Consider the following 15843-nt stretch of genomic DNA (forward strand, 5'->3'; position numbering starts at 1 on the left):
CGAGTCGAGGTTAGTGATAATACTTATACTTCAAGTTTAAATTAGACTCAAAATAAAAAGCAGAAGTAAAAAACAGTCCTAGGCTAAGCAGTAGTAATAGGTCTATATGTGTACTCTACTACTACTAAGTGATGCTTTAGACCACATGTGTCAAACTCTAGGCCCGTGGGTCAAATATGGCCCGCAAAGTCCTTTTATGTGGCCCGTGACAGTAAATTAAAACGTACGACTGTCTTAAAATATGAGTTTATGAGGAGATCTACAATTACACAGCCATTTTTCATATCTGTGCAAATCTATATGCAATATTTGTAACTTGAATAAGTCATAAATATAGAAACGGTTAATTAACAAGATTAAGAAGTAGTTGCATTTATTTTACATTACATTACAGTTGTAGCCAGTTGTTTCTTTGCACCAGATGCCCTTCCTGATGCGACTCCTTTCGTTCATACAGGCTTGCAATCAGTAGAAGAAGAAGAAGTACTCAGTTTTGTTACTGTAAAAGTACAAATACAGAGGCAAAAAGATACTCAAGTAAAATTAAAAGTATCACAGGGAAAAATCTAAGTAAAAATATTAAGGTACATGTTTAAAAATGTGATTAAAGAGTAAAAAGTAAAAGTATTTCACACAGATTTGGATAGAGTGTTATTAATTTGTTTGTAAATGTAAAGATATTGATTCAAAACGACGCATATTTTGGTCAATTTCTTAATTTTTCTCATGAATTTTGTGCATTTATTTTTGTTTTGCTCAAAGTTGAAGCTTGAACTCGAAAACTTTAGTCAGGATGTTTCCACGAAAATGGTCAAAATAACCCCTCAAATCATATGAAAAGTACTTTTTACTTTCCCATCCTGTTCAAAAATATAGTGGAGTAGAAAGTACAGATACCTGCTCTCAAATGTAGTGAAGTAAAAGTGAAAAGTACACACAGTAAAATGTACTTAAACACACACACACAGTAGCCAGGCCTCATAAACTGATCCTTCACGGTTGCATCCAAACAGACCAGCTGCTTCCACTCAGGCCCTTTGCAGTTGTTGGTACAAATCCTTCCTCTGCTGATGTCAAGCCTAAAAACTACAAAAAGCAGAGGACTCCATTGTTATGTCTCTCCAGTAGAAGCCCCGAGGTTATTTTTTCTCTGCCTTGAAACAAATCAATGAAGCGCGTCTCACTTTGAACAAATACGCTGAAATCAGATGTGTGGAGCAGTCAGCCTTCACTCCGTTTATTCTGTTTGTTGACAGAAAAGGACTTTGATAAACAACACCAGGCTTTGAAACAGGTGTCTAAAAGCACAGAGCTCACTTTGGAGAGCTCAAATCTACTAAACACGAGCTGATTACGCGATATTTGTTATTCTCCGTGCAAACCGAGTGGACACTGTGTAACCTTCACAAAGTCCTTCGGTTTATTTGTAAGAAGAACTATATTTTTTGTCATGTTTTGGGGTCAGATAAGAGTTTATGGCTTGGATGGGGATTTTGCTTTAGATTGTAGCGCCCTCGTGTGGTCACTTTTAATAATTACATTCAGACATTATCACTCATTTTCACATTTGATGATTTTATTTGTTAGTTTAGAGTTTAAACTAGACTTTTTGTGACAGTTTCAAGCAGTAGTGGAAGGTAACAAAGTAAAAGTGATAAAATATTATACTTAAGTAGTATTTTTAGGTATCTGCGCTTTACTTAAGTACATTTTACAGTGGATACTTTTTACTTTTACTACATTTTTAGAGCAGTATCTGTACTTTCTGCTCCACTGCATTTTTGAACAGGACTGAAATGTAAAAAGTACTTTTCATAAAATTTGAGGGGTTATTTTTACCATGTTCGTGGAAACATCCTGACTAAAATAAAATAAAAAAATACACAAAATTCATAAGAAAAATTAAGAAATTGATTCGTATTTCTGCTGTTGATCAAAATGTCTCATTTTTTAATCAATATCTTTACATTTACAAACAAATTAATAACACTCTATCCAAATCTGTGTGAAATACTTTTACTTTTTACTCTTTAAGCACATTTTTAAACATGTACCTTAATATTTTTACTTAGATTTTTCCCTGTGATACTTTTACTTGAGTGTCTTTTTGCCTCTGTATTTGCACTTTTACAGTAACAAAAACTGAGTACTTCTTCTTCTTCTACTGATTCCAAGCCTGTATGAATGAAAGGAGTTGCATCAGGAAGGGCATCTGGTGCAAAGAAACAACTGGCCACAACTAAACCAGAAGCAGATGAATCGAGGCTGTTAATTCCGTGTTGCTTAAATCAAAATGAAAAACGAAACAATGATATTTTCCCAGAGTTTTTTTTTTTTTTTTCTTTTGCAGCAGAAAACACAACATACTGTGTACTTATCCGGCCACAATCAGCATCTGGTAGTGCTTCTCAATCTCTATCTACAGGCTCCAAATGGTCTTAAATGAGTCCGTGTAATATCAAAGCACTTGACACTAGAATGATGATTATTTGCAGGTGGGGCTCCGTGCCTCTTGTCAAGTCTGCGTCTGAACACAATGAGTGAGGCCTTATCCGACACATACAGTGAGCCAGTGTTCAATAGGCAAGATCACGTTACACCAGATTACTTTGGAGTTTGAGCAATTTTCCAAAATTACGTTGGCCTTTGGTCTCTGCTAAACTTGATTGACTTGAATGGTTTTCATTAGAAAGATTGACTCGACTTGATGCGCGTACACAAAAGTTGGGGCGTTGTTGAGGGTTTGAGGGTGAGCGAGTGCAGCTGGTACATGAGACATCACTGGATATGCAAATGGTCTAGGGGAAAATGTTTCATCGTGTTGACAAAAGTACAAACTCGGTTCAATTTGAAAGAAAAATGGGTGGATTTATAAAGTCTACAGCGTGAATTATTAAAATCCACATTCATCTGTTACCTGTACCTCACTAGAGTGGAGCGCAAGGGGCGGAAACGTTGTGTTCTCAGGCAAGACGCTTCACCCACATCGCCTCGCGTGGATGTGGCGTGTCCGTGGGAGGGGCCGATGGCGCAGATAGGCAGCCTCGCTTCTGTTAGTCGACCCCAGGGCAGCTGTGGCTACAAGAGGAGCTCACAACCTGAAAAGAGTCTGAATGTCCAAAAAAAAGAGCTAAATAAAACCAATGCATTATTAGTATGTAGTAGTAGCAGTGGAAGTAATAGTACTAGCAGTATTAGTAGTATTATTAGTAGGAGTAATAGTACTAGTTGTATTAGTAGTAGAAGTCCATCCATCCCTTTTCTTCCGCTTATCCGGGGCCGAGTCGCGGCGGCATCAGTCTAAGCAGGGACTCCCAGACTTCCCTCACCCCAGACACGTCCTCCAGCTCCTCCAGTGGGACCCCAAGGCGTTCCCAGGCCACCCGAGAGACATAGTCCCTTCGGCATGTACTAGGTCTTCCAGTAGTAGTAGTATTAGTATTAGTAGTAGTTTAAACTTTATTTAGAACAATAATACTACTCATATTGGCTGGTTGATGGTCAGGGCTGACTATAAACCATCACCACAAAGAACAGCACCTCCCCAAGTCTCAGAAGTTCACTTGGATTTTTCTATATCATTCCCCACTCTGCCACAGAACACTCACCCAAGTAACAGGCCACATATTTGACAGGTAACGTGTGAATTGAACATACATCAAACAGTGGGCGACCTCTGCTGTACCCCATTCTGTCTTTATTGATCAAACAAACATAATGTCAGTAATGTATCAGATATCACCATGAGCTTGGATCTGGACTGACAGGAAAATAGTCATAAATAACATGACCACCCCCATTACCCTTCAAGGAAAACACCGGGAGAGCGATCCAAAACAAGGAGTAATCTAGAGACACTTAGAGCGTCACAGACAATAGGATCTGTTTGCTCTGACTGGAGACGTGGCCACACTTTAGACAGAAACTTGGCTGCGGAAACTGAGGCCTTGTGAAATACAAAACTGTATTTGGAAAGATATTACATTAGAACATCTTTTATGGAGAAAGGCAGGAATGCACGAAGGGATTTAAAACATTAATAAGGCTACTGCAAAATAAAAAAAGTTACATTAAAATAATTATCACATTTTTATGCCAAGAAATGTGTGGGCGTCTCGTGGCAGCAGTAGGAATAGTCATAACTAACTGCACATTGCATTACTTTGGTCTGCTGTCTTATTTGTCTCATTTGTTTTAGGTAAAATACCAGGGGAAAAACGTACAGTAACATAATAAAAAGCTTTTATTTTCAATGGCAGTGGCATGTGCGTTTCTGAATTATTTTTTAACAGCTAAAAGGGCATCAAGGAAGTTCATGGTGTAAACCACACGTGTGTGTCCAAATCCATGTTTCTTCAGTAGTTTTGTGTAGCGTCTATGTGTCCGCTCTGTCCCCTCTGTCTGGACGAGCATGTTGAGAGACTGGAGCGCAGAGTGAGGGGTTGGTCCCTCCAACATGGTCTCAGCTATGAGCAACGCACAGCCTACAACCCAACACATTATGGAAATAAAGTTACAGAAAGTCTGACAGGGGAAAAACAGTAAAGTGGCTCTGAGACATTTGTCAGACTTTGAGGAAAAGCATAGCGTCGAGAAGGTTGTCTGTGTATTTAATGTGTTTTGTAGTAAAGCCATGTCTCTCCAGCAGAGCGCTGTACTCCTGTGCACTCCTCTGTCTCCCTGGGCTCATGCTCAGGGCCTGGAGCAGACCTCGACTTGGACCGGTCCTGTCCTCATTCAAGAAGATCTCACTGAGCAGGACTCCACAGCCTAACAGCACCGTGTCAGTGTATTAGTGCTAGTCTGAACTGTTTATGTGGCAACAACAATTATGTCAGAAATGGCATGAAACACCAGTGGATCACTGCTTTAGCCAGATTTTTTTTTTTTTAAATAAAGTTTTAATGTAAGTTAAGAAGTTTACCTGGTTTACACACTTCTGCAATTTTACTCAGCAGGATCTCGACTTTGTCGTCAGCCCAGTCATGAAGGATTCTGGCCAGCACATACAAGTCTGCTTTGGGTAAGTCGTCTTTAAAGAAGTCTCCTGAAAATACAATGTACTGGTTTAATAAATATAAGTGCTGTTAAATGCTGGTACATTTACTAAATACCTTACCTGCCATGAAAGACACCCTGTGGTCTTTGTCCAGGTGCTGAGGCTGAAATCTGTCTCTCATTTCAATAACTGCAGGTAAGTCAAACACTGTGACAGACATCTGAGGATTCGCTTTGGTTAATTCATGAGCAATAGCTCCAGTGCAACCTGAAACACAGTAACACAAATATATATTCTGCTCTTCATAACATTCTGCTTTCATTACTGTCCCTTCATGTTACCTCCGAGGTCACAGGCCGTTTTATACGTGGAGAGATCAAACGCTGTTGCTACAGCTTTCCCTGTAACTTTAGCAATGCTGTGCATGGCATTCATAAACCTCAGTTTTAACGCCTGGCTGTCATAGTAAGTGTCCTGAAGACATGGGAGAAAAACACGTAAAGGTTTTCACTGGCTTATAATTCAAATTTTTATGACATCTCCTAAAATGGTCTACGGTTAAAATGAACACCTGAAACAGATCTTGTGCTTTCTTGCCAAACGCCTGTTCATGCTGATTTGTTCCGTCGCGTACAGCATTTTCAAGATGAGAGAAGAGAGGCCACACCACATTATCTGTGTGCAAAATGTAACTGTGCAAAGAGAACGGAGAGTCTGACCCCAGAAACTGTGCTGCCAGAGTGCTGTTCTTGTACACTGGCTTCTGATGATGACCTGCAAAACAAGACAAATTCAATGTCATTATTAAAATAACTTTAATCATCTACACACTACAAACACACTGCAAACTCACATTGGTCACTGGGGGTTAACAGTCCCAGAGACACCAAGGCCTCCAGCAGACACTGTGTCCCTTTGACTGAAGCTTTGATTTCAGCTGCCACCTGCTCAGCATCCAGACCAGGGCTCTTCTGTAGCAGGTCAAACACCCCCATCTTTGACGCCGTAAATAACGCCTAAAATATTAAAATATAAGTGAACAGTGTTATATTTTTATTACACAAAGAACTCAAACCATATTCAGTGTGGTTATAAACACCTTTGAAGCCCTGAATCCATCCATTAGTGTAATAATCCTCTGTAAATCTGCCTTCTTAGGTACAGTGTTTTCTCCAACAGATACACTCCGCCCTCTGCTGGTGATATTTTGTAATGACATGTGCTCTGACCCCTGGCTGTCTCCACTATGTTTGGACAGGCTGTTGGTCAATTGCTGCGAACCTTCACCCACACTCATCTGGCAATCTTTTCTTTTAACCTAGAGGAGATGTAATTTAATAGATAAATGATAAATGATAAACTGTAGGCAGAAATAACACCTTACCTTATGAACTGGGCTTGCAGAGGGGCTGGCAGATGGGTTGCCAGATAAGCCTTGAGGTATAACTGTGCTGGTGTCTTGGCCATGAGGGCCTAGTTTGACAGAGGTACTATTTCGGTTGGAGGAAGGAAGGTTGTTGTAAATTAGCCCCAACTGTTTGCAAAAGTGGTTGAGAGGGAACCCGACAACATTGAGGAAGTCTCCATGGACGTACTCCACCAGCATGCCACCGAGAGCCTGAATACCATAGCCCCCAGCCTTGTCCCTGGCACAGAGAGGTTCAACATGTTGCAATTATTTTTCAACCAAAAAAGTATTATCTGAATATATGTAGTTAAAAACTCAAGCCAAAGTCCAAAGAGAATTAAGTTTGCCATTAACCAAATGCAAAGCGGTTACATCAGTAAAATCAATAAATATCACCTCAGTTACTCACAGGTCATACTCACATGGGTTCACCGCTGTTAATGTACTCCCAGAGCATATCTTCTGACAGATCAGCAAACTTAACCTTTGTTTCTTCATAGAAGTCAATTAATTGGTAGTCTATTCCATCATCTGCAAAAGCGTGTCATGTTTTATAACTGTCTGTTAATTATGACGGTGAATACTGCGTTAGAGTAAAACAAAAGTTTGACATGCCTTCTTTTCCATGACAAAGGACAATGGCGACCCCGGTAAAAACACTATGTTCTTTACCACTCAGGCTGCAATAAAGATGAGATAACATACCATAACCAGAGGTATAAACTTAAATTTATCATTTAATATATGAGCTGTACCTCGACAGCATTCTGTAAGCATCATCCTTATCTGTTGGCTTTTCAAGTATCAGGCCATCAACAGACTATGAAGAGAAAGACAAGTGTGAACAGAAAGACTAGTTTGACATGATGTTATGTGTAACTTCATCTTACCACAATAGTGTCTGCTCCTATGACCATGTCTGGAGTTTTCAGGTGTTTCTGTAATAAAACAGAAAATACTAATGACATTTAAAATACACGTGTGGATCACGTTAGAGTAACATAAATGTAGATCACTTTAGGGTAACATAAAAGTGGATGACATTAGGGTAACACAAACTTACAAAAGGCATCCTCCTGGCCACTTCTAGTGCCTTCTGCTTGGCGGTCTCGACAGCATACTCATGTGGGGCTGTGAAAAGTCCCTTTTCAAGAGTTTCTTTGAACCAGGATGGCACCACCTCAAATCTTAAACCCTGGCAAATATAGAATAAAGAGGCATAAGAAAATTAATTATTCTCACTGTGGTTTAATTATTAATCTACTAAAGGTTAACAATTAGACCACTGAACAATGAGATATACCCTTATATAATCCCAAAAGATACTGAGAAAAGACATACTGAACTCATCTAATGGGATTATAAATATACATACATATACATGTATGTGTTTTTTTTTGCAGTTGTTGTGAAAATGACACTGATTAGACTTGTCTGTACGTACTGCATTTCGAAGAATATCTTGTCTTCTGGGAGAAGCACTTGCCAGTACAACCAATTTACCCACAAGTTTTGAAATGACAGGGCTCAGCACCATGGTGATCTCTGCTGACTGCACAATAATAAAACAAAAAGACACAAGTTCAGACAGGACCCAGGTGATGAATCCACACCTGATAACATAGTTAAACATGTTAATATAACCTAATGACTAATACCCATCATGCACATGGTTTTATCCCGCTTAAACACAACCCCAGTGTGAGCTTTAAACATGCAATAATGAAAACTTAAACCAGACACTGCCATATCCCACTGCAAATATTATCACGTGTTTTTCTCACTGTAGCGAATAACACGATCTGAAGTGTGTGACATGTTCTGGAGTTTGTGACACTGAAATTAAAGATAAATGATCAAATATGAGCAGAGGTTAGTAATAAACTTCAAAAACTCCATAGTAATCTTACCTCTGTAACGCAAGCCTGCTGTGTGGCAGCTGAGGGCTACGTCCACCGACGTCATGGCGCATGCGTGATGACGTCACGTGCACGGCAACTACCACGACTGACGTCATGGCGCATGCGTGATAATGTCACGTGACACCGCCTTGTTTTTACGCAAAAAAAGAATAAAAATTGTCTTTTGCTTTGCAGCACGTGGATTGCAGGATAAACAAAGAAAAAAGGCACGTAGTTAACTTCAAATAATTTAAAAATAATAGATGCAATCAATAGTAACTTTTTGTTTTTATTCACTATGTACATCCATGTGTCTTATTAGACAAATAAAAAAACATTTACACTTTTATATGTATATATACACACATATATAATAAAAAACATTCAGATAAAAATAAGATATTGTATAACATAGAAGAAAAATGCTCTGCTCTAGAGAACGCTGAATGAACTTTCACTTCCTTTGGTTTCTTCTTTGGTTTTTGGTTTGCAACATAAGACTTTATCATATTTACAAAGAAATCTACTTCTTACTCTGTTGACCTTCATAAACACAATGCATTGAATACAAAATGTCCCTGTGCTCCTGTTTCGACTCTGTACTGCTGACGCTGCGCCATCCCATGATCTGTCTCAGCTTCTGCCTGAAGTCCTTGGAGCCCAAATAGTAAATAAATGGGTCAAGGCAGCTGTTGACACAGCTGAAACAAAGAGACAGTTTGTAGGCTGTGTAGACGGATTTTTGATAATACAGCCTCAGAATCGTGTGGACTAACAAGAGAAAGTTGTTTGGGGCAAAACAAACAGTAAAGACCAGCAAAACGAGAACAGCCAAGCGTATCGCCCTGACTTTCTGGGCCGTCTTTGAGTCTTTTGCCAGCTGTTTGATTACTCTGATGTAGCAAAATGTAGTAATGCAGAAAGGGAAGAAGAAGAGTACAAAAAACATGCAGAAGAGGAACGCAGCCCAGGCGGTTATAGACGGAAGCATGTTTTTCTTCAGCACGTCAAAACATGTGGTTATCCCGAGTTCAGGGATGTCAAAGGTCAAGTCTGTGGTCATCATCGGCCAAAGGACACTCAAGACTAAGCCCCACATGAAGAGGCAGCTGATGATGGCCATAGACTTTCTCTTTCTAGTCTCTCTGAAGGACATTGGCCTCACGATGCCCAGGTAGCGGTCAATGCTAATGGCCATCATGGTCAGGATGGAGCAGTACATGTTGGTGAAGAACATCACGGTTAGAAAACTGCAGACAGAGAAACACAAACATTAGATCCATGTAAATAATGGATGATAAGACTCTGTTCTCAAATTTCAGAGTGTAGTTTTAGCTTTTTAACTGTATAAGTATCTTGATTCTTCTGGGAGTTGACAGGGTCTAGTGGATTTTTGCCTCTTCTGATTCACATGTGCTAATGCTAATGCTAACACTAATGTTTATGTCTAAAGTTTTCTGACTGTAAACCGTTACAGACTTTTATTTATCAGATTAATGTAAAGGGATCACTCGACAAATAAAGACAATAAGAGACGTCTTTTTCTGCCTGTTTGTGGTGATATGGTGAAAGGGGGATCAGAGGGACCAGAGGGACTAGAGGGATTAGGAGAACCAGAGGGACCAGAGGGATCACAGGGATTAGGAGAACCAGAGGGACTAGAGGGTTCACAGGAATTAGGAGAACCAGAGGGACCAGAGGGATCACAGGAATTAGGAGAACCAGAGGGACCAGAGGGATCACAGGGATTAGGAGAACCAGAGGGACTAGAGGGATCACAGGAATTAGGAGAACCAGAGGGACCAGAGGGATCACAGGGATTAGGAGAACCAGAGGGACCAGAGGGACGGGGTATCAGGGGAACCAGAGGGACCATGGGGACCAGAGGGACCATGGGGACCAGAGGGACCACAGGGATCAGGGAGATCAAGGGGCTAAGGGGGATCAGGACGATCAGGGGGATTAGAATGTCCCAGAACAGGGGCACTATGTAATTTCTCCTCGAGGGTCCGCCTGCTTGTTTCTATGGCAATGTCAGTGCTGTGATTGGAATGTTCCACAGAATGGCATTAACTGTTTGTATCTTCATGAAGACCAAGACCAGACTCCACCGGGCCAAGCTACAGGTCAGATTTGTGGAGAGGTGTAAGAATGCATTTTTTTTAGGAGTAATAAAAACACCTGTTAATGAATGAATGAAAGAAAGAAAGAGAAAGAGAGAGACGTTTAAGTACATCTCAAAACATGTTAGAGCCACATGAACCATCTCACACAGCACTAAACCAGGACTAAACCAGGACTAAACCAGGACTAAACCAGGACTAAACCAGGACTAAACCAGGACTAAACCAGGACTAAACCAGGACTAAATCAGGAATAAACCAGGACTAAACAAGGACTAAATCAGGAATAAACCAGGACTAAACCAGGACTAAACCAGGACTAAACCAGGACTAACCAGGACTAAACCAGGACTAACCAGGACTAAACCAGGACTAAACCAGGACTAAACCAGGACTAAACCAGGACTAAATCAGGAATAAACCAGGAATAAACCAGGACTAAATCAGGAATAAACCAGGACTAAACCAGGACTAAACCAGGACTAAACCAGGACTAACCAGGACTAAACCAGGACTAACCAGGACTAAACCAGGACTAAACCAGGACTAAACCAGGACTAACCAGGACTAAACCAGGACTAAACCAGGACTAAACCAGGACTAAACCAGGACTAAACCAGGACTAAACCAGGACTAAACCAGGACTAAATCAGGAATAAACCAGGACTAAACAAGGACTAAATCAGGAATAAACCAGGACTAAACCAGGACTAAACCAGGACTAAACCAGGACTAAACCAGGACTAACCAGGACTAAACCAGGACTAACCAGGACTAAACCAGGACTAAACCAGGACTAAACCAGGACTAAACCAGGACTAAATCAGGAATAAACCAGGAATAAACCAGGACTAAATCAGGAATAAACCAGGACTAAACCAGGACTAAACCAGGACTAAACCAGGACTAACCAGGACTAAACCAGGACTAACCAGGACTAAACCAGGACTAAACCAGGACTAAACCAGGACTAACCAGGACTAAACCAGGACTAAACCAGGACTAAATCAGGAATAAACCAGGACTAAACAAGGACTAAATCAGGAATAAACCAGGACTAAACCAGGACTAACCAGGACTAAACCAGGACTAACCAGGACTAAACCAGGACTAAACCAGGACTAAACCAGGACTAAACCAGGACTAAACCAGGACTAAACCAGGACTAAATCAGGAATAAACCAGGACTAAACAAGGACTAAATCAGGAATAAACCAGGACTAAACCAGGACTAAACCAGGACTAAACCAGGACTAAACCAGGACTAACCAGGACTAAACCAGGACTAAACCAGGACTAAACCAGGACTAAACCAGGACTAAACCAGGACTAAATCAGGAATAAACCAGGAATAAACCAGGACTAAATCAGGAATAAACCAGGACTAAACCAGGACTAAACCAGGACTAAACCAGGACTAAACCAGGACTAACCAGGACTAAACCAGGACTAACCAGGACTAAACCAGGACTAAACCAGGACTAAACCAGGACTAACCAGGACTAAACCAGGACTAACCAGGACTAAACCAGGACTAAACCAGGAATAAACCAGGACTAAACCAGGACTAAACCAGGAATAAACCAGGACTAAACCAGGAATAAACCAGGACTAAACCAGGACTAAACCAGGAATTAACCAGGACTAAATCAGGACTAAACCAGGACTAAACCAGGAATAAACCAGGACTAAACCAGGACTAAACCAGGACTAAACCAGGAATAAATCAGGACTAAACCAGGACTAAACCAGGACTAAACCAGGAATAAACAGGAATAAACCAGAACTAAACCAGGAATAAACCAGGACTAAACATGGGGGATCAACGTTTCAGTTTTCTGCAGCTAAAACATTGAACAATTTGTTGTATTGTGATTTTAATGCCTTTTTTTAAATTCCGTAAATCACTTTCAATTCCTTTGTGTAACTTTTGTGCGAATAAACTTTCCTTTCCTACTGAATAACTGCATTAAAATATATTTTGTACAGCGGGAGTACTGTATTCTGCATACTCTGAATACTCTGAATACTTCCACATTGAGTTGCATTATATTATAGTGTAAAAACATGACGTCATGTTACAAACAGCTTGATTGTTTTCTTGTTTCTCTCACTATTACTGTGCAGTTAAACGCCAAAATAACACGATGAAGTACCGTCATGTTTTTATTTTATTTTAGGAAAGTAATAGAAGCAAATTAAACCCAAGCAGCCACCAAAACTGAACTCTCAAAAATAGTAGTAGTTTCAGTTCATGTTCCGTTATAACACTGATTACAACATAGATCAGAACATAGCGTAATACGAGAAGAACAAAACCGTAGCACCTGCACATGTTTGGCCCCAGGTTCCAGTCGTACCCCTGCAGCTGGTAGGCGATTTGAAATGGCAGAGCGACCCCCAGACTCAGGTCGGTGAAGGTCAGGTTTATCATGAAGATTATAGACGGCGTTTTGGGAAAGGTCCTGAAGAGCAGGAGCCACATGGACAGACCGTTCCCCACCAGGTTGACCACAGTGACCACCATGTAGATGACCGAGATGATCGTGCTGGTGCGGGTACTCTCGAAGATGGACAAAGTGGCATTGTCCAAGTTACTACTACTGCGGGTGGAATTCATGACTCTGTAATGAGGTATAAATAAACATCATTTGTACTTGAGCATCACCAGTGGTAGAAGGTAATGAGTAAAAGTAGGAAAAGTACTGTGTTTAAGTAGTATTTTTAGGTATCCGCACTTTACTTGAGTACATTTTACAGTGTGTACTTTTTACTTTCACTTCACTATATTTGAGAGCAGTATCTGTACTTTCTACTCCACTGTATTTTTGAGCAGGACTGGGAAGTAAAAGTACTTTTCATCTGATTTAAGGGGTTATTTTTATCATTTTAGTGCTAAAGTTTTCGAGTTCACGCTTCAGCTTTGAGCAAAACAAAAATAAAGACACAAAATTCATAAGAAAAACTAAGAAATTGATTCGTATTGTTGCTGTTAAACAAAATATGTCTCATTTTGAATCAATATCAATACGTTTACTTTTACTTAAGTCGATTTTTTCACATGATACTTTTACTTTTGTAACTTTTTTGCCTCTGTATCTGCACCTTTTTTTTTTTTTTTTTTTTTAAATATGTGCTTATTAAAATTTTTCATTTCTATTTAACAAGATGAACAAAGAATAAGCAAGACACATGGACATAATGATAATAAGGTGTATTAGTAGTCAAAATAGTGATAATCGTACTAAAATATACATAAAATACAATGAGGAAGAGGAGGCCAGACCAAAAAATAATTAAATATATAAATAATTCACAAGAAAATGGTAGAATATTGTCAATATTTCCCAAAACTTCCTAGTCATTCCTTTCAAATATTGAGAAGCAGTACAAGGAATTTCTGATTTCCACGATGTCGCTGCACAACATTTAGCTTCCAGAAAACAAATATTCAGCAAAGACAACATATTTTTAAGCAAATCTACTGAATAAATACTCAACAGACACACTTTAGGATTAAGATTAATAGGATTTCTGCACTTTTACTTCAGTAACACAAGCCGAATACTTCATCCATCACTGAGCATCACTTTCAGAACTTTTTGACAGTTTGTAGTTTTGACTCAGTGCAATGACAAAACCATCTGAACTAATCAAACGAGAAATAAACATGCAACAACTACAAATAATTAATTGGTCGCTGTCTAAATCAACAGTTTCTATGTCACGTTTGCAGATACTAAACAAGAAGAGGGATTTTCCACAACCCTCAGTCACGTCTCAACTTTCACTGTTGTAAGAAACTAGACGCGTGGGCCCAAATGTTCAGTTTTGTTCCTATAAAAATTTGCCCAGTTGACAGATTTAAATTTCACCTTTTGCTTTGGGTCACTGAGGAATTACACGCACCTCCAGTATTGTTCTTCCAAATTGTTCTGTTGTCTTATTGTTGTAGGTGAGTGGGTGTGTTTCTTTGTTTAAGTTTAACAATGTGGTTATTAAAAAGAACAAGTGTACGACAACTATTTTAGAGCAGAAATACAGACGGTTTTAGTGACACTGTACTCACCTCCTGGAGCAGTGGAGGGCGCGGGTGACGGTTGGTAATGGAGATACAAAACGGTACAAACGGCTGAGGAAATGTGGTTGTACAGTTCCACATAGAAGACAGGAAATGGACCGTGTTGTGCGCATGAGGCTTTATGATAACAACAAATACTTAACACAACTTTAGACACTTTATATTGATTTTGTGTGATTGGGCATCAACATACTACTACTACTACTAATAAAATACTTATGTTAGGAGATTGTGGAGGGAAAAAAACAAAAATGTAGTACTTTGTGTAATGGGAATCTTATTTTGTCAATTGGTCTTTTTTACATCACCAAATTTGATGAAGTAAATATTATGTGTTGCAAGAAATGTGTTTGTTAAAGAGAGTAATGTGGGTTTGTGGTGAGAACAAATCCACCTCAAGGCTCAAGGCGCTTTACATCAAGAAACCACTCACACGTTCACACGTTCACACGTTCACTCACACGTTCACTCACACGTTCACTCACACGTTCACACACACGTTCACTCACATGTTCACTCACACGTTCACACACATGTTCACTCACATGTTCACACACATGTTCACACACACGTTCACTCACATGTTCAGTCACACGTTCACTCACATGTTCACTCACACGTTCACTCACATGTTCACTCACACGTTCACTCACACGTTCACTCACATGTTCACTCATATGTTCACACACACGTTCACACACACGTTCACACACATGTTCACTCACGTTCACTCACATGTTCAGTCACACGTTCAGTCACACGTTCACACACACACGTTCACACACATGTTCATTCACATGTTCACTCACATGTTCACTCACATGTTCACTCACATGTTCACTCACACGTTCACACACACATTCATTCACACATTCACTCACACATTCATTCACATATTCACTCACACATTTACTTACACATTCACACACATTCACTCACACATTCACAAATGTTCACACACACATTCACTGACACATTTACTCACACATTCACACACATGTAGGTGTGTTTGTGTACGTGTATATGTGTGTGTATATGTGTGTATATGTGTATATGTGCGTGTACATGTGAGTATATGTGTGTTTGTGTACGTGTACATGTGTGTGTATATGTGTGTATATGTGTGTGTTTGTGTGTATATGTATATATGTGTGTGTGTGTGTGTATGTAGGTGTGTGTATATGTGTGTATATGTGTGTGTTTGTGTGTATATGTATATATGTGGGTGTGTGTGTATATGTGTGTGTTGTGTGTGTGTTGTGTATATGTATATGTGCGTGTGTGTGTTGTGTGTGTGTATATGTGTGTAGTTGCAGTTTTACACGTCCATC

The 15843-nt window shown here is 39.7% G+C and overlaps 2 protein-coding genes across 3 annotated transcripts; both read right to left on the reverse strand.

The window, feature by feature from the left end:
- Window positions 1-3671: 3671 nt before the first annotated feature.
- asmtl (acetylserotonin O-methyltransferase-like) lies at window positions 3672-8341 on the reverse strand. 2 transcript variants are annotated; one of them, XM_055230823.1, is made up of 14 exons: window positions 7852-8341; window positions 7471-7602; window positions 7298-7345; window positions 7163-7227; window positions 7023-7087; window positions 6830-6938; window positions 6384-6645; window positions 6099-6317; window positions 5853-6015; window positions 5571-5773; window positions 5341-5473; window positions 5120-5266; window positions 4925-5047; window positions 3672-4484 (listed from the first exon to the last, which is right to left on the reverse strand). In XM_055230823.1, exons 1-14 carry the CDS (start codon window positions 8038-8040, stop codon window positions 4279-4281), a joined length of 2064 nt encoding a protein of 687 aa, XP_055086798.1. In that variant the 5' UTR covers window positions 8041-8341; the 3' UTR covers window positions 3672-4278. The 2 variants fall into 2 exon arrangements, with proteins under 2 accessions (XP_055086798.1, XP_055086797.1); XM_055230822.1 differs by having other exon boundaries at window positions 3672-4770; window positions 7852-7955.
- Window positions 8342-8799: 458 nt separating this feature from the next.
- On the reverse strand, window positions 8800-14547 carry p2ry8 (P2Y receptor family member 8). Its single transcript, XM_033986990.2, has 3 exons — window positions 14501-14547; window positions 12759-13055; window positions 8800-9558 (listed from the first exon to the last, which is right to left on the reverse strand). Exons 2-3 carry the CDS (start codon window positions 13049-13051, stop codon window positions 8832-8834), a joined length of 1020 nt encoding a protein of 339 aa, XP_033842881.1. The 5' UTR covers window positions 13052-13055; window positions 14501-14547; the 3' UTR covers window positions 8800-8831.
- Window positions 14548-15843: the final 1296 nt, after the last annotated feature.

Source organism: Periophthalmus magnuspinnatus, chromosome 21 (assembly GCF_009829125.3).
Source record: "Periophthalmus magnuspinnatus isolate fPerMag1 chromosome 21, fPerMag1.2.pri, whole genome shotgun sequence".
Taxonomy (NCBI): Eukaryota; Metazoa; Chordata; class Actinopteri; order Gobiiformes; family Gobiidae; genus Periophthalmus; species Periophthalmus magnuspinnatus.

Excerpts from the sequence above, each read along its gene's own strand:
- asmtl (XM_055230823.1), bottom strand. The coding sequence starts at position 8,040 with ATGTTTAACTATGTTATCAGGTGTGGATTCATCACCTGGGTCCTGTCT. Across the intron at positions 6,318-6,383 it reads CTGCAAGCCCAGTTCATAAG|GTTAAAAGAAAAGATTGCCA; the intron begins GTAAGGTGTTAT and ends CATCTCCTCTAG. Across the intron at positions 5,267-5,340 it reads AACGGCCTGTGACCTCGGAG|GTTGCACTGGAGCTATTGCT; the intron begins GTAACATGAAGG and ends ACTGTGTTTCAG.
- p2ry8 (XM_033986990.2), bottom strand. The coding sequence starts at position 13,051 with ATGAATTCCACCCGCAGTAGTAGTAACTTGGACAATGCCACTTTGTCC. Across the intron at positions 9,559-12,758 it reads CTGGGGCCAAACATGTGCAG|TTTTCTAACCGTGATGTTCT; the intron begins GTGCTACGGTTT and ends CTCTGTCTGCAG.